General features: G+C 33.0%; 2 protein-coding genes across 3 annotated transcripts; both read left to right on the top strand.

Moving 5' to 3' along the window:
• The first annotated feature begins 8,514 nt into the window (after positions 1–8,514).
• LOC145190841 (uncharacterized) lies at positions 8,515–14,305 on the top strand. Of its 2 annotated transcripts, none has more exons than XM_090067221.1 (3): positions 8,515–8,655; positions 12,851–13,395; positions 13,922–14,305. In XM_090067221.1, exons 2-3 carry the CDS (start codon positions 12,853–12,855, stop codon positions 14,249–14,251), a joined length of 873 nt encoding a protein of 290 aa, XP_089923347.1. In that variant the 5' UTR covers positions 8,515–8,655; positions 12,851–12,852; the 3' UTR covers positions 14,252–14,305. The 2 variants fall into 2 exon arrangements, with proteins under 2 accessions (XP_089923347.1, XP_089923348.1); XM_090067222.1 differs by having other exon boundaries at positions 8,589–8,637.
• A 206-nt stretch (positions 14,306–14,511) lies between these two features.
• On the top strand, positions 14,512–16,688 carry LOC145191177 (2-acylglycerol O-acyltransferase 2-B-like). Its single transcript, XM_080068182.2, has 4 exons — positions 14,512–15,128; positions 15,330–15,552; positions 15,778–15,977; positions 16,290–16,688. Exons 1-4 carry the CDS (start codon positions 14,690–14,692, stop codon positions 16,442–16,444), a joined length of 1,017 nt encoding a protein of 338 aa, XP_079924308.2. The 5' UTR covers positions 14,512–14,689; the 3' UTR covers positions 16,445–16,688.
• Positions 16,689–19,020: the final 2,332 nt, after the last annotated feature.

Genomic DNA, 19,020 nt, shown 5'->3' with positions numbered 1-19,020 from the left:
CCTCTCCCACTGGAAAATTCCATTTACTTCAAGAGACATAAAACTTCTAGTGAAAAATTACTTGGATCGATCCGGTGTCCGTGATTCACGGTTCAAAAACAACGTTCCCGGTGACGACTGGTTCAAACCTTTTATAAAACGAAACAATTTGACCCAGAGGTTGGCAGACAATGTGAAACCAGCACGTGCCGAGATCGATGCATTGAATGTCAACCTTTACTTCGTTGAGTTGCAACATGTAGTTGAAGATGTGCCTGCTAGTCATAAAAACAATTATGATGAAACAAATGTGACGGACAATCCCAGTTCAAAAACAGTTGTATGTCAAAGAGGTCTTAAGCGTGTTTGTGATAATAGCTGATCGTTATAAAACTTTATTATTACGTTTATAAAATTCTTGTCATTAAAGTTAATTGATGTAAGTTATTAGTCAAGTCATACGCTATTTTTGTACATAATTACGCCCTCGAGAATTTTTTGTTTCTGTATAAAAGTTGAAAGAGAATTGAATAAAAACAGTAGAAAATAAAAGTAAACAAAGTTGTCGTATTTACAAGCTATTTCGGCAGTATGGCATCCATGGCAAATAGATTGGAAAATTTGATGGATCTGGAGATATTGTAGTGTGGTTGAAAAAGATCAAACTGGTGGGAGAGCTGCAAAAGTTGGGCGATCTTTCATTGATCATTCCGTTGTTTCTTGAAGGCAGTGCGTTCGCATTATATGAGCAACTTGGGGAGAGCCAAAAAACTTCCGCTAAGGACATTGAAAAAGCCCTACTAGATGCATTTGCAGTTGATGGTTTCCAAGCTTACGAGCAGTTCAGAGATCGGAGATGGAATGACGGTGAATCTGTCGATGTGTATTTGGCCAGTTTGCGTCAACTTATGAATTTGGCCTATATTGAAAGCGAAGAATTATTGCTAAGAGCGTTCATAACTGGATTGCGGGGTGAAATTTCAAAGCAGCTACGAGCACAAGTGAAAATATTTGGGATCAGTTTACAGGATGCATTAAACCATGCAAGAGTACTCATGACGGAAAAAACAAAAGAAGACTATGTTTCAACAACCATCTCTGAGTTCCATAAAAATGTTAAGAAACCATCCGTTACTGATATTATCTGCTACAACTGTGGCAAGCCTGGACATGTTGCTCGAATCTGTTTTTCGAAGAAACAAATTGTCAGTGATGGGATAAAATGTTTCAGGTGTGGAAAATCTGGACACATTGCAAGATTTTGTTTGTTGCATCAGGGAAACTCAAATGGGGAATCGCCAGCGCCAGCTGTTTCCCTAAACAACTAACGGCGCTTCCAATATTCACTGTGCAGGTGAACACCTTTGCAGGGAAAGCACTGGTTGACAGCGGATGTACCCGAACTATTATTTCAAACAACATAGCTTGGAAAGCTGGTGTTCGTATTAGAAGACATGACATAATGGTGTTGGCTGTTAATGGAGAAGTTGTGAAAACAGAGGGAGAAGCTACAGTAACATTAATCATTGAAGGAAAAAAGCTCAAAACATCAGTAATGATTCTAAAAAGTGTTGTCAACGGTATTGATGCTATTATTGGTATGGATGTTATTAATCGCTGTGGAGGAGTGCACTTGTACAATGGAAAAATTGAATTTGGTTTTGTTTCAATTTATACAGAGAAATAAATTGTTGGCATAAATGACAAGAATTTTGATGCTTACTTTGATGGTACAAAGTGGACTGCTGAATATAAATGGAAACAAGGTCAACCACAACTGAGAAATTCTGTCGCGCAGTACAAGGTAAAACCCCAGTTGATACCTCAATTTTATAATGAGATGGACTTATGGGTGAAAAATGGCTGGTTGAAACCATGCAACAAAGAAGAAAAAAGTACAGAAGGAATTGTCCCGTTAATGGCTGTTGAGCAGGAAAATAAAGGAAAGGTACGACCTGTTCTGGACTTTCGCGAATTGAATCAGTACGTTAATTCGCATAATGCCACAAGTGATGCATGTGATGAAAAAGTTAAAAAATGGAGAACTCTTGGTGACAAATTTGCAACACTTGATCTTAGATGCGCCTATATGCAAGTACACATCGATCCGAGTTTTTGGGAGTATCAGAGGGTAATCTACAAAGAAGAAAAATATCTTACACGTCTTGGTTTTGGGTTAAGTTCTGCTCCAAAAATAATGTCTTCAATCTTAGGCAGCGTGTTGAATCTAGATGCAGGTATTAGTGAAGCAACTGACCACTACATTGACGATATAATTGTTAATTTGGAAAAAACATCAGTTGAAAAGGTCGTAAATCATTTGGCGCGTTATAGATTGGTAACCAAAGAGCAAATGCAATGTGATACTGCACAAGTGTTGGGTTTGCAACTATTTAGAAATGAAAAAAAGGAGCTTTGTTGGAAACGAGGAAACACCATTCCAAAGTCAAAAGATATCAAAACTGAAAAAGTAACACGACGGAAACTTTTTCGATATGTGGAAACTTATTAGGTCACTATCCTATTGGAGGTTGGCTCAGAATTGCCTGCAGTTTTATAAAACGACATAGTCAAGGAGATGCTTGGGACGATCTAATCGGAGATCAAGCTCAGTAATGGTTGATTGAAATATTGCGCCGATTGGAAGTTAGTGATTCTGTGAGAGGAAAATGGAATGCTGAAGGAATTCAAAATGGAGCGATATTGTGGTGTGATGCAAGCAGCATGGCAATGGGGGTGGCTATAGAATACAATTGTGTAATAATTGAGGATGCAGCCTAGCTTCGAAGTATAAATGATGTCATGCATATTAATATTGCTGAATTAGATGCTGTGGTGCGTGGGATAAACCTAGCTGCTAAGTGAAATATAAAGAATTTGTCAGTATTCATTGATTCAGTAACAGTTCATGGATGGTTAAAAAGTATGCTGACTGAAAGTCATAGGTTCGATAAAATGGATTATCAGAAATGCTTGTTAAAAGAAGACTTTCTCTATTGCAAGACTTAAAAAAAGAATATAATATAAACATCACATTGAAATGGGTTCCGTCCTTCAAAAACAAAGCTGACGTGTTGACAAGAGTTCCAAAAACTTGGATAAATGAACTTTCAAAAAAAAATACTAAAGAACTAGCTGGGGTAAGTATTGCTGAAGAAATTCGTAATTTTCACTCAAAGCATCATTTTGAAAAGACGTTGAAGAATGTGTTCGCAATTGTTGCCAATGTAATTCAATTGATCCAGCACCAGTAAAATGGGAAAATGGAGTGCTAGATGTACCAGACACATGGTATAGAATTGCTTGTGATGTGACTCACTATAAAGGGTCGCCATACTTAACAATGATTGACTGTGGACCAAGTCGGTTTGCAGTTTGGAGAAAGTTGCCGTGCGAAGATACCAAAATTGTTGTAAATCAATTGGAATCCATATTTAGGGAGCATGGCCCACCGCAAGAACTGTTGATGGATAATGGAGCGGTGTTTAAATCCAAGGAACTTTCAAACATATGTGAAAAATGGTGTGTAAAAAAGAAGTATAGATGTGCATATAGACCTTCAGGGAATGGGATAGTGGAGCGTAACCACCGCACAGTAAAACGAACAGCTGCGAGGGCACAAATATGTCCGTTACTAGCGGTATTTTGGTACAATGCAACACCAACGGTGGGAACAAATGAGAAATCTGCACCTGCTTCTCAGAAAAATATGTACGTCTGGCGTCTACCAATTCAAGAGGAGAAAAACACTGAAACTCAGGAAAGATCACAACGAGTTATGGAAACTTATAGAATTGGAGAAAAAGTTTACGTTCGCCTTGCTGATGCAAAGTGCATTTCAGTTTGAAAAATTGGTACTGTAACTGACATACTCACAAACACAAATATTGAAATTGATGGTGTACCAAGACATGTGCGAGATGTGAGAATAGCTCCTGCCTCAAATGTTTCAAACGCTTCAAGAGAAACTATTATCAGTGAAGAGATCGACAGCGATGAAAGCGATTTTGAAGATTTAGACATTTTTGCTGCACAAGAGGAGGAAGCTGGTGGCAGAAAAATCGTCGATAATTTATTACCAGCGATCAGACAATCAACCAGAGAAAGGAGAAAGCTGACATATTTAAATAACTGTTACTTAAGAACTTTAGTTCTTGGGGTGATATGATAATAGCTGATCGTTAATTCTAATATTTCAGTTAAAAATTGTACATATTTTAGATAAGAATTCTCAAAATGCATTTTATTTGAAATTTACTCTTCAATAATGCGATTCATCAAGATGACAAAATATGTTCTTTTATTTCGCTAGTTTTTATTATGTGTTAGCATATTTTTTCGGGTTTTTTTTTCACTGTTATGTAAAAAAGAATATATGGAACATTTATTGGCTAGGTAAGGAATGATAATTAAATAATACGACATGTTCCCATAACCGTTCAATTTGCGTTTACCTTTTAAGGTTGTTTGGTTAAAATTATAAAACATCATTCTGCACTAAGTCTTATAGATCTTTTTCAGAAAACACAAAAATTTGCGTAAAAGATAAAAATTGTGATAAAGTTTCAAAATTTCACATTTGAGCCCAAAAGTCGCAAAACATAAACCAGTCTAAAAGAGCAGTAACAAATATTATAATAAAGATAGGTTCTATAAAGCTTTTACTTTCAGTATTTACTTTCAAAACTACAAGGAACTGATTGAAGTAAAATTATTTGTTTTTCACTTGCAAAATCAGTTTGCTTAAAACACAAGGTAGTTAAAACATAATCTGCTTTAGAGGCAAATTGACCCCAAAATGGCCCATTTTGACAGCTCATTACTCTGCTTTAAAATAATGTTTTTTAAAAAAATCTTTCTTCAATGAGTTTATCATATGTATAACTACTACTGTATAAATTTCAAAGCACAAGAATAATTTGTTCTTAACTTATTTATCGCAGAGTAAATGTTCTAAGAAAACAAAAGTTAAACTAAAATTGTAAAAATTAAACTGCACGCTTTTATTTAATTTCCTAAGGAACTATAATCACTCCTCAAGGTATGGCTAAAAATCTTTTAGGTTTATCAGGAGTTTTGTTTAAAGTTATATATATATATATATATATATATATATATATATATATATATATATATATATATATATATATATATATATATATATATATATATACAGTGAGTCCAAAAATTATTGGCCCACACTTGCATAACTACTTTATACATTCTGTCACATAAAAATTATTGGATAAAATTACTAAGTGTTACCATCATTGGAAACACTTAGTATTTTTATATGCTCCAAGTTTCAGCTTTTTAATTACTTTTGTTTTTGTTTTATTGACAAAACAGTATGTTTTTTCAAATATCACATACAAAAATTATTGGCCCAGAGGAAAGGAAAGAAAAGAATGCTCTTGAAAATTTATAGAACTTCTATGATTTTTTTAGAAAGTTACAGAAATGTGTTGATGTTATATCTAGAACCACTAACCATAGCATAAATACACGCGGATCTCGAAGAACATAGTAATGATCTTCGAACTTTAGTAACTCAGCACCATCAAAGCGGTGATTCTCAACGGAAAATTGATGCTAAGACATTACTTCCTTTTGTTACAGTACGTTAAATAATTAAGAAATACAAACAGACATAAATGTGTTGGTAATTTATTTGGACGTGGTCGAAAAAGAAAAACACGCGAAAAATTTGATCAATTGATAGTACGCAAAGTTAAGTCTGATCGTCGTAAATCTGCTAATGCTTTGAAGATCAAGGATGTGAAGATCGAGACCGAATATCATCGTACGCAAATACCATTCGAAATAGACTTCATGAAGCTGAGCTTTTGGTAGTATAGCACGAAAGAAGTCATAGTTAACAAGGTCAATGAAGGTAAGTCTGAAGTACGCCAAACAATGTTGAACAAGCCAATTATGTTTTGGGAAACTGTCATTTGGTCCTTTGAATTGAAATTTAATCTGCTAAAGTGTAATGGTATGGAGAATACCCAAGGAAGAACTCGATCCACATTGTACTGTGGCTACAATCAAGCATGATAAGGTTTCTATTACCGTTTGGGGTTATTTCACACGAAAGGGAATTTAGAAAAATATATTTTTTGTACCATACAATGGATCAATTTTATTATTGTGATAACTTAGAGCAGCATTTTTTACCATCGATCCAGAAATTTAATTTTGGATCGATGGTAACAAATTTTTATGGTCGATGGACAAGAATTTTTCTTCGTCCATGACAATGATCCAAAACATACATCAGGTCTAGTGAAAGATTGGCTCAAGCAAAACAACATTCAAGCATTTGCTTGGTCTTCATTCTCGCCCGATCTCAATTCCCTAGAATATCTATGGGATGAGATTGAAACGAGGATGAAAAAACACTAGCTAAAAAATAGGGGAGCTCTTGAAGAATGAATGGAATAACGTCAAGTTATCCCTTCTTCAGAAACTTGTCAATTCAGTTCTAAATAGATTACTAGAATGCATGAAAATCAAAAAACACAAGATTTGATGAAACACTTGTTTCGTGACGGCCAAAAATTTTTTTCTTTCCTCTGGGCCAAAAATTTTTGTATGAGATATTTTAACAAACTCGTACTGTTTTATCAATAAAACAAGAACGAAAGTAATTGAAAAGCTAAAACTTGTAGTATATATACTAATGATAACAGACAACACAATGTTACTAACATAGGCGCCGAGTCCACGGGGGCAACAGGGGTGCCCCCCCCCGGAAGTTTATTCTAATTATGTATTATCACGGATTATCATGAGGGCGAGAGTATCTATTCGCCCCCGTAACATTACACCTTAAACAAAGGAAGAACAGTTGCAAAAAATGAGGAAACACATGTTGATACTCAAGTTCCACAACTATGGTATCCATCAGGAAAAAAATATGGAATCAAAATAGAAACACAGCAAAAGTATCAACAAATGCTGCAACAGCAAATGCTGCAACAGCAAATGCTGCAACAGCAAATGCTGCAACAGCAAATGCTGCAACAGCAAATGCTGCAACAGCAAATGCTGCAACAGCAAATGCTGCAACAGCAAATGCTGCAACAGCAAATGCTGCAACAGCAAATGCTGCAACAGCAAATGCTGCAACAGCAAATGCTGCAACAGCAAATGCTGCAACAGCAAATGCTACAACAGCAAATGCTGCAACAACGAATGCTACAACAAAATAAAAAAAAAAAATAAGATTTCAACTTTTTTTCAAAAGCAATCAATTGAAATAGTGATTTCAAGATGAAAATCACTTTACAGCAGCTGGATGACTCAGTTATGGTTATTATCTAAATGTTAATTTAGTTCGGATAATATCATTAAAGACCAGGACGGTAGACAAGGAGTAGAAGAAGCTCTATTAAATATCCTGATTACGCGAGATCTAGTTTAATAAATGCGACACTATAAGCTAAATACTCCCACCTCCAATTTTAAAACTCTTGACAAACGGAGCGTCGAACTAAAATTATGAAGCTTTAATTATGAAACTAAAATTATGGGCTCTTGTAGTTTTTTCTCGCAATCAACAAGTCACTAAATAGCAATAATTTTCTCTTCTAACTAACTCTCCCTTTTTACAAATTTTCTCCTTTATATATACCCCATGCTTTTCCCAAAATATCCTTCCACAAACCGTCATAAATCACCACAAACACATATTTACAATTCTTATTGGTAAATCTATTAAAGCTATTAAATCCCTAACGTCATCAAATGTTCTAGAACTTTCCGAAATTACAGCTCTTCTCAATAAAGTTTTATTAAAATTTAGAGTTCAGTGAACAATGGAATATTTCATTATACTGCATTGAGGAAATCCACTCTTGCACCCATCATTTCTAAAAATGACGAACCAATTTGTACTCAACATTAACGTCTCTTAAGATGTTGACTTTCAGAGTAAACTGAATCAAGAACAAATCTTGTAACTAGTCCAGTTAAAAAACGATTATGAATCAATGAAGTAATAACTTTATCTATTATATAGAATTAGACAAACTATTGATATATATTGAACTATTGATATAGAATTAGACAAACTCTCAGCACCTGCTTTTCCTAATAATTTATATTTACCTTTTACAGTGTAAACTGAGCTATATCTGGCCGCGTGATAAATTCTGGTCAATTTTCAGAAGCTTTAAATGCTTTAATGCAAAGCAGAAGAACGATTGGTCGTTATGAAATAAAGTATAATATTTTACCTGTAATTTTTAAGTATAAATGTAATATTAGATTATATTGTAGTTAAAATTATTTATGCATTTATGCGAATTTCGAATAAAACCATAACTTAAATTATTTGTGGATTTCTATTTACAACCGAATGTTCTATCTGTCCAATGATTATTCCTAATTTTGGCCATAGATTTATGTTTGTAAAATGTTAAAGTACTTGGCATGCTCAAATAGTCCTAGGTATTTACCGATATTTATTAAAAGCATGTTGTTAGAGAGACTTCTTCAAATCTTTTAAGCCGATTGACCGATCAAGATAACGTCGATTTTAGCGATTTTTTTAACTTAAATACGCAAAAGAAATCAAGGAAGCCGCGCTCCAGCCTTTCAGATTACCACTAACTGATCGATCTGAAATGAAACTGTAACGTTTGAATGACTATGGTAAAGAAATAGTAAGAGGTGATGGAGTTTACATTACATGAATATAACACGCTTTTTTATATTAATAATATGTATTAAAAAATATCGGTAAATTCCTAAGACTTTTTGAACCTGTCAAACATAAAATATTTATAACTTTCAAAATGACACGTGGGTCACACACACACACACACACACACACACACACACACACACACACACACACACACACACACACACACACACACACACACACACACACACACACACACACACACACACACACACACACACACACACACACACACACACACACACACACACACACACACACACACACACACACACACACACACACACACACACACACACACACACACACACACACACACACACACACACACACACACACACACACACACACACACACACACACACACACACACACACACACACACACACACACACACACACACACACACACACACACACACACACACACACACACACACACACACACACACACACACACACACACACACACACACACACACACACACACACACACACACACACACACACACACACACACACACACACACACACACACACACACACACACACACACACACACACACACACACACACACACACACACACACACACACACACACACACACACACACACACACACACACACACACACACACACACACACACACACACACACACACACACACACACACACACACACACACACACACACACACACACACACACACACACACACACACACACACACACACACACACACACACACACACACACACACACACACACACACACACACACACACACACACACACACACACACACACACACACACACACACACACACACACACACACACACACACACACACACACACACACACACACACACACACACACACACACACACACACACACACACACACACACACACACACACACACACACACACACACACACACACACACACACACACACACACACACACACACACACACACACACACACACACACACACACACACACACACACACACACACACACACACACACACACACACACACACACACACACACACACACACACACACACACACACACACACACACACACACACACACACACACACACACACACACACACACACACACACACACACACACACACACACACACACACACACACACACACACACACACACACACACACACACACACACACACACACACACACACACACACACACACACACACACACACACACACACACACACACACACACACACACACACACACACACACACACACACACACACACACACACACACACACACACACACACACACACACACACACACACACACACACACACACACACACACACACACACACACACACACACACACACACACACACACACACACACACACATTATAGCTTTGTATTTGCAAAAATGTATTCTTTTAATGAGTTGGTTAATAACAATTTAATAATATAACATTTATAACATTCCTATCAACCTTGATACATGACTATGGCCTTGATTATATGTTTTGTTGCATAATAATTTTCTAACTTTTTTGTATGATAACTGATGTTATAGACATGCATATAATTATATTATGGTTGTATGGATTCTCCTAGACATGAACATTTAACTATCTTACAGTTTAAAATTTATGTTTTTTATAGAACTTTGGAGCTTTTCATAAGAATATATTTTATATAATTATATAATTCCATTGAATAAATTCTAAAAAAAATGATAAACTGAACATAAGTAAACATAGAAAATATTTTATGGAATGATGCAGCTATGATATCAGGAATTGAAGCTACACCAACAGATTTGAAATTACAAGATGTTCCCTGCAAGTTTGATTTTTTGGAAAAACAGAGTCAGGAGCCAAGCCTGAACTCAGGAGCCAAGCCTGTTTTTAAAGAAATAAAGTAAAATAGTTCATTTTATATACAATTTTGCAGCATTAGGAATAGGATTTGTCTAATCCTAATTTTCCTAATTTTTAAAATATGCTCAAAACTTTGCTGCAAAACATAGAAAATTAAAGGTGTTCCGTTCAAAAATGGAACACCTTTTAAAAAAGAGAAGTACGGTATGTGCAAAAGACACAAACACATAGCTTTGTGTCAACCAGAAGGTACAACTGCTGTTAGACATCAGTGTATGAATCTTGTAAGTTTCAACATACCTTTCTATTGCTAAAAATCTATTAATGGGAGATAAAAAAAATAAACCAAAAAACATATGGAACATGAATGAGTATCTACATTGTCATTCGTGCTAATAAATTGGGTCACTCTATTCCACTATTTTTTTTGTTAAAGGAAAAACAAATAGATCTTGCTACAGATTTCAAATTGAAAGTGGAGTGGGTGGACTTAACAGCGTAATTCATTTCTCAAGTTAACACTTCTTCCCAAACATTAGCTCTAACAGACTCAATAATAATACATTTTTGAATTGCCAACTCACACTTCTAACTAGCTCTGGCCTTAAGATCAAATAGTATTTGTCCCACTCAACAAAGCATTTGAAAGCATGTGAAAATTTTGATTAGTATTTTTCCTGGGACATTTGTTTCAAGAGTAAGTTTTTGTGGATTGATGAAGCAAGCTTGGCATAAATCTGTTACCTCAAATAATATCATGTCTGGTTTTCAAGCCTGTGGGATTTATCCATTTAATCCAAATATAATTCTAGCTAATTCTTTACACATAGAAGTCTATCATCAAAACAATAAAAGCCTGCTGAATAATTTAGGTGACCTACATCAAGAATCTAATAACCATTGTGAATCAGCAGAATTTAATATTTATTAAACAAATCAATTAATTGAAGCAGAATTTGACTTTTTTATTTCAACATCTTTAGCAACAAAGCATCCCTCAATATTTAATTTTGGTCATACATATTCTGCTCCTAATCTATCCCCAATAAATAATATAGTTCCATGTAATGTTAATGCTCAAAATGGTATCATAAATGAAATAGAAATAACAGGTTCAAGTATCTATCAGAATTTTCCATTTAAAAATCAAAAGATTCTAGGTGATCCAGATTCTGATATTCTAACTTATTCCACTCAAATCATTAAAAAAATGAAAACTGCATTAAAACAAGTTTTTTTTGCTTACATTTAAAGAAGAATTAGAAAACAAACATGCAGAAAAAAAAATTATTCAAAGAAAAAAAAAAGAAGAGAATGTTATCTTAAAGAGAGAAAAAACAGGAAGAAAAATACTTAAAATAGCTTCAAACTGTAAAAAAAAATTTGAACATCTTATTATTTTATTAATTTTTTTGCTGTTATTGTCATTTTGACTGGTATATTTAGTTATAATTTTTTGGTTATATAGTATGTTTTTCCATTCAGTTGAAATATTTTCTGATTAAAGCGCATAATTTGTAAAAACTTAATTATAGCCTCTAAATTCTTAGCTATGCCTATTTCTGACAAACTGCTAGATTTAAGTAAGAAGTGAACAGTATTAAGTTTAAGTGTCCAAAAATAGATCTTTAAGCTGTCATGAAAAATTAATGCTAAAACACATAGTTTTGTAAACATTTTTATATTTAGGGATGCTTAATTATAAGCATCCCTAAATATCCTCTTTACATACTAATTAATTTATTTGTTTATTGCTACATTAGCTTTTATCTTTAAACAATAGGTATGATATGGATAGATACTTGGCAGTTTACTCTAAGTTTTTTCGCAATGTGTCTATCTTAAACAATCACATTTAGCTTTATTAACTTGTTTCTTTTATTAATTTCAAAATGGTTAATTAAACTTTTGTTTGAATTCTTTTTTACGTTAAATAGTGATAAAACTATTTTATGATAAAATTCTTTACTTTTTTTTTGAGAGCCTAGCTATCAAGCTAATGTCCCCAATAAGAAAAAAAAGTAAAAGAATAACATTGGAAAATACATACTGTGCAGATGTATATCAATCAAATTTTATACTAATACTAAATAATTTTCTTTAAAGAAAGTTGAGCTTTTAAGTAATCTTTTTAATTTTCCCGTTACTTGAAAAAGCCTTTGTATAAATTTTAATATAAAAAGTCTTTGCATATATTTTAAATATTTGTTCTCTTTTAAACTATAAAATATATTCTCTTTTAAACTATTTATTCTCTTTTACATTATGTTTTCTAGAAATGGATGAAAATACTTCAACTTGCATAGCTCTTAATGATGGCGAAGTAATGCCACTATTTGGCTTAGGGTGCTACAACCTAAGTCCAAAAGAAACCAAACAAGCTGTTATGACTGCAGTTAAGGAAGGTTATTGTCTTTTTGATACTGCAGTATTCTATAACAATGAAAAAGAAGTAGCTGAAGCTCTCCGTAGCAGTGGATTAAAACGAAATGAGTACTTTATTGTTACAAAAATTCTCCCTAGCAATCATGGGTATTCAGAAGCAAAAAATAGTCTTAAAGATAGTTTGAAAAAAATGGAGCTGGAGTTTATTGATTTATATCTTATTCACTCTCCTATGGATTTTAGCAAAAAGTCAGATAGTTCAGCAGAACAAAAGCTGATTGAAACATGGAGAGCATTTTGTGATTTAAAAGCAGAAGGTTTGGCAAGGAGTATTGGTGTATCAAACTTTAACATTCAGCACTTGCAGCCAATAATTAATATGGGTTTAAAAATTCCAGCTGTTAATCAAATTGAAATGCATCCTTGGAATCAATATGTAAGTTTCCAATAATTTCCAGGTAATTATGTGTCATGATAAATAACAATGGTCAGTATTGTTGTGACTTAATATGACTTATTAATTGTAATCCACTAACGTAATTTGTTTAAAATCTATTAATTAAATCTTTTCCTCTAAATGAAACTTAAATTTTAAGTATTCTTAAAGTTTTTAGACCTTCTTAAGTTGCTCTCTTCTTCAATTTTATTATTATTAAAAAATCTGAGCAAATCAATTACCCAAGCTTACAAACTAAACTTTTTTTTAAATATTTTTTTTACTAAACACTGTTATTATTTATGAGGAAAAAACTCATTTTATACTTCAAATAGTTCCTTTTTTTTCCTAATCCAAGTTAAATAAAAAAATAGTTTTTATTCTTTTAGTTTTTTATTCTTTTGGTATTTTATTCTTTTGGTATTTTATTATTTTGGTATTTTATTATTTTGGCAAACTTTGTATTACTAGTGCTGCTATTTTATTTTACTTATTTAAATTTTTTTTTATTATTTTTACTTTCTAGAAAGATACAGTTGCATTTTGCAAAAACCATCAGATTGCAATAATGGCTTATTGTCCTCTTGCACGTGGTCGTATGTTTGATAATGAGAAGTGTGCTCTTATTTCTGAGCTCAGTGAAAAATACTCTAAAACAAAAGGACAGATATTGCTTCGTTGGGCTGTTCAAAAGACATATATTCCTATACCAAAGTCAGTTAATCCTGCTCGAATTCATGAGAATTTTCAGGTTTTTGATTGGTCTTTGGCAGAAGATGATATGACAGCTATTGATAAATTGGATGAAGGTTTAGAGATATCTTTGGCATGCAGCGCCATGAAAAAGCATTTTTAGTTTATGTAAAAAATTTCATTAAAAAAATATCTTAATTGGAGCTGTCAGAGTTCACATCTACTGTTATTTTTTAGTCTCTACTGCTTGTTAATTTCTGCTTTAAACATTTAATTAATAATTATGGATTTAAATTTTTAACTTTAAATGTATTATGTGCATATATTTGTAAGTATTGTTACTAAAGTTGTAAACATTTATATATAAAATGTAGAAAAAATTTACATAAAATATAAAATTATACATAAAATGTAGATGCACTTATCCAACATATATATTTGTGCTTGTGTGTTTATGTTACATACTTTGACTTTATTGGCAGTGAAATAATATGTATGAGCCATTCATATCATTTTAAAAGACTTATTTAATGAGTTGCAATTATGGGGTTTTTTAAAACAAGATTTTAATGATAATTTAAGCTGAAACATTGGGTGTCTAATGGCAATTATTGAATTTGCACCACTGAGAATACCTTTATATAGGCGCCTGCAAACTCTAGCTGTTGTACTATACTTCTATTCATTTTATTTTGGTGCATTGCTGGGTGTTGCTGTTATTCTCTTGCTTCTGTTCAGCTCATACTATCCTATTGCTTTGCTTTATCTTGGTTGGGCATATCTCTGGGATTCTGGTACACCCAGCCATGGAGGCCGAAGATCAAACTTTATGAGAAGTTTGAAAATTTGGAGATATTTTCGTGACTACTTCCCTATCCAGTTAATTAAAACATCTGAACTAAATCCAAAGAATAATTATATATTTGGTTACCATCCTCATGGCATTTTATGTGCTGGAGCATTTGCCTCATTTGCCACAGAAGCCACAGATTTTTCAAGTATTTTTCCTGGGATTACACCTCATTTATTGCCTTTAATGGGTAAATATTTTAGGTTTTTTAAAGGATAAATATTTTAGATTTTTAATGGGTAAACTTTACAGTTCTCATTTTATAATTGGTATGAAAAATTGAATTATTTTGTTCTTAAGTTTTTTTGTTCTTAAGTCAATTTATTTGGATGTTTTGATTAAATTTTTATTGTCATACTGTAATAACATTTCAATAATTTTTTTTGTTTAGCACTTTTTAAGCCGCCATTATTTCGTGATTACATTATGAGTTCTGGTATGTGTAATGTTTCACGTGAAAGCTGTGAGTATATCTTAACACAAAAAGGCCCAGGAAATTCCATTTGTGTGGTTGTTGGAGGCGCAGCTGAGGCATTCAATGCACATCCTTATGAAGACTATACACTTATTCTCAAACCTAGGAAAGGTTTCATCAAACTTGCTCTTAGAACAGGGTTCGAATTATTACAATTCATAAATTTATCATTACTACAATAATAAAAACCGAAACTAGTTCTTACTATAGTAACTATAAACAATTATTTGTTATAAACAACTATTTCATACTTTTTACCAAGATAGTTAAAAAAAATTTATCTAAAAAAAAGTATGTAATAGCTTGGTAAGAATTTAAAAAAAAAAAACCGTTAAGAGAGAGAACTGTTATTGTTTATGTTTAGAAGTCATTTGGTTCCTGTGTTTGCATTTGGTGAGAATAATTTATTCAATCAGGTGAAGAACCCTCGGGGATCAATGTTGCGTAAAGTGCAAGAGAAGGTCCAAAGCCTTGTTGCATTTGCACCAGTAATGTTTTATGGGAGAGGAATTTTTCAATACAGTTTTGGGCTCATACCACATAGACGGCCAATAAATATAGTAGGTAAGTTGGTTCAACTTCTTTTGTTTGAAATATACTATTTTCCCCCATTCTTCTCTGGTTAAACATGCTCGCTCCATTCTTCTCTGGTTAAACATGCTCGCCCCATTCTTCTCTGGTTAAACATGCTCGCTCCCTTCTTTAACCAAGTGGTTTTTATTGTGAGTTCAAATAGTAAGGATAAGTTTAATCTTCAACAAAACATTTGATATGAAGTTTGTTTCAAGGTAAGGAATGGGTTTACATGATTTTTCTGTCTCATTCAATCCATTTAAAGGTGAGTTTGCTAACCTTGTTTTTGCTAAAATTGTTTAGTTGGTTCACCGATTCCTGTGGTAAAGATTGAAAATCCTACTTATGAAGACATTCAAATGTTACAAGACATTTACATAAACAGCTTGCAGAAGTTGTTTGAAGAAAATAAACCTAAGTACGAAAAAAGATTGGATATTAAACTGATGATAGAATGAATGGAGAGCCCGATTGTTTAATTTATGCTAAAAAATGTTCAACAAAGGAAAGAAATGTTACTTAGTTATTTGTGCGAAGTATATCTTCGAAAGAATAGCTTGCTCAATTATTTTATCATGTAAATTAGTTGCAGCATCTTCTGTTTGTTAAAAATTGCTTTATTTACGAAAAAAAAAATCAAATGCAGCGTACATTTTTTTTTGTGAATTGATTGGATGGTTTCGTGCATAAAATGCTTTGTATTTTGAATTGATTATTTTTTACATTTTGATTATCTTCCTTAACGTATAAAGTAAACTTAATAAGTCATTCATGCTTATATTTAACTGAGCGCTGAAAAGTTCTTCAGCTTGGTTTATTATCAGTGTTCATCATAATCTAATAAGATATTTGAGTAATGCGTTTAGACGACAAATTTTAAATTTTCACCTCAGCCTGTTTGTGGTTAGTTTTGCAAATGCAAAACTAACCACAAACAGGCTGAGGTGAAAATTTAACGGAGATCTCATTTTTTCAGTTTCAATACTGAAAAAAAGTATCTCCGTTATTTCTGAATGTATAAAGAGCTAAATGCTGCCTATATGGAATGAAAGTACTACATCCCTAGAGTAAAAAAAAACGTGAAAAGTTAAGTATTACATAAAGAAAACATAAAACTGATATAGGCGAAATAATAGCATGACAAAGCTTACCATTTTTTCTGCACACAATCATTAAAGCAAACCCTTGTTTAAAAATATGACAAAACCAAATTTCAAGTATTGACACCAGAAACAGGTGAGACCACGGTCCCTTGATTTTCCAATGTCATAAATGGGGAACATTAAAAATGAGGAACTTTTTCTTTAATCCACATTTAAAAAAACTTATTTATAACTAAAAAAGAGGCAAAAAACTTTTAGCTGCTACGTGGTTTTTGGTCAAATGACGTCGCTGATTAAAACTAAAAACTCGTGTTAAACAATAAGTTTCCAAAAAATAATTTCCGAAGCTTAAGTAGCATGCTGTAAATGAAAGCACTGCGGCAAATCATATTGAATCACATTTTATCTCTACAAAAGAAGGTTCGCCATACAGAACTATGTAAATAACTTAGCCTAACAAAAGTCATCCTCTGAAAGTCTTCCCTGGTAAAACTTTAAATTACATACGATCTTCAAAGATCTTAAAGCTTCAATAATTTAATTCTGTAATTTAATACTTTCCCGGAAAATGTACGTTATGCTATAACTTTTTTCAATTTAAAACTAGATCTGTCCTCCCTCAAATGGAGTCTCAAATGTCAATATTTAAAATTTTGTCTTGTCATAGTATTTTTAAATATACAAGGATTTCTTTTATTGATTTTGTGCCGAAAAAAGGAAAATTTTGTTATGCTACCATTTTGCCTTTGTCAGCAAAAGAGCGAAAAAATAAAACTGTTTTCTTTTTCTCCAACGTCGTAGCCTGATTTGGTTTTTTACATTTTTTGATTCTAGGGATATAGTACTTTCATCCCTGGTGGCATTTTCGAGACCTTAGAGTTTTTACCAATTTTCAGTAACTATGATCAGCTAAGAAACCAAATTATTGATTGATTAGACATGACGGTATATAAAATTAAGTGAGAACTGAAAGAATGTCGAAGATGGTTGATCATAATAAAAATGTTGTCTGATTGTTTTCTTGTTCATTCAAAAATTGGACCGAAGAGTTATGACTTCCTGGTTGTACGACGTGAACCAGGTTGTCACAGTTGCATGACTGGGATTAGTAAAACTTTCGATAAGGTAAGGAGGTAGCTGAAACTTTGTTTATCAACGACAGCGATACCACTGAAGTAGCTAAAGACTAGACGGCCTTCAAGACCTCGAAAAAACCTTTTGGAAAAGTGTTGCCCTCATCAAACATAGTGTAATAAGAAATGAGGAAACTCAAATGCAATATCAACTACAGCATCTGCAGAATCACTGGCGACTATCTCCAGACGGCAAAAATCATGTTCGCCAAAAAATATTTAACTTACTTTATATTAACAAACCTTTAGATCAGTCGCAATCTCTAAATAATTATTAAACGTGTTCAGATTCTTACTGCGCTGTTTTTTCAGTTAAAGAAATCACATAAAAGGGTAAGCTATGAGATTTTAAGGATTTGAGTTTTTAAGTGTTTTTTTAGAACCGGTGTAGTACATATATATATATACACTACCAAAAAAAGGCATGAGACTGGTTTCAAATTTTTTCTTAAAACAATAATTAAAAGTAATAATTTAGATGTAATATCTACATATATAAATTTATCAAAACATACTGGTAAGATCGCTAAAAATCATTTGGAAGGTTTTTAACTAAGTTTTAGAAATAATGGATTGGCCACCCCAATCGCCTGATCCTAATCCTATTGAGTTATTGCTGAAAGAACTTGATAGAAAAGTACGGGAATTATATCTTTTATTCAAACCTTCTGGAACACGTTTGAAAATGAAAAAGTATACAACTGCAAAAATTGTAAAAATTAACAGAACACATGCAAAAATCTGTAACGCTCTAATAAAAAATCGAGGTAGATATTTTGACGAGTCAAAGGATTTGTC

The sequence above is a fragment of the Hydra viridissima genome, unplaced genomic scaffold, assembly GCF_058129835.1.
Source record: "Hydra viridissima isolate aposymbiotic clone 2 unplaced genomic scaffold, HvirCarnegie_v1 scaffold_11, whole genome shotgun sequence".
Lineage (NCBI taxonomy): Eukaryota > Metazoa > Cnidaria > Hydrozoa > Anthoathecata > Hydridae > Hydra > Hydra viridissima.
This window is presented reverse-complemented; position numbering and strand designations above follow the sequence as displayed.

What these genes read in the sequence shown, in the direction of transcription:
- LOC145190841 (XM_090067221.1), top strand. Translation starts at nt 12,853, where the DNA reads ATGGATGAAAATACTTCAACTTGCATAGCTCTTAATGATGGCGAAGTA. An exon ending in TGCATCCTTGGAATCAATAT is followed by an intron (nt 13,396 to 13,921) that starts GTAAGTTTCCAA and finishes TTTACTTTCTAG; the next exon opens with AAAGATACAGTTGCATTTTG.
- LOC145191177 (XM_080068182.2), top strand. Translation starts at nt 14,690, where the DNA reads ATGGCAATTATTGAATTTGCACCACTGAGAATACCTTTATATAGGCGC. An exon ending in AAACTTGCTCTTAGAACAGG is followed by an intron (nt 15,553 to 15,777) that starts GTTCGAATTATT and finishes GTTTATGTTTAG; the next exon opens with AAGTCATTTGGTTCCTGTGT. An exon ending in ACGGCCAATAAATATAGTAG is followed by an intron (nt 15,978 to 16,289) that starts GTAAGTTGGTTC and finishes AAAATTGTTTAG; the next exon opens with TTGGTTCACCGATTCCTGTG.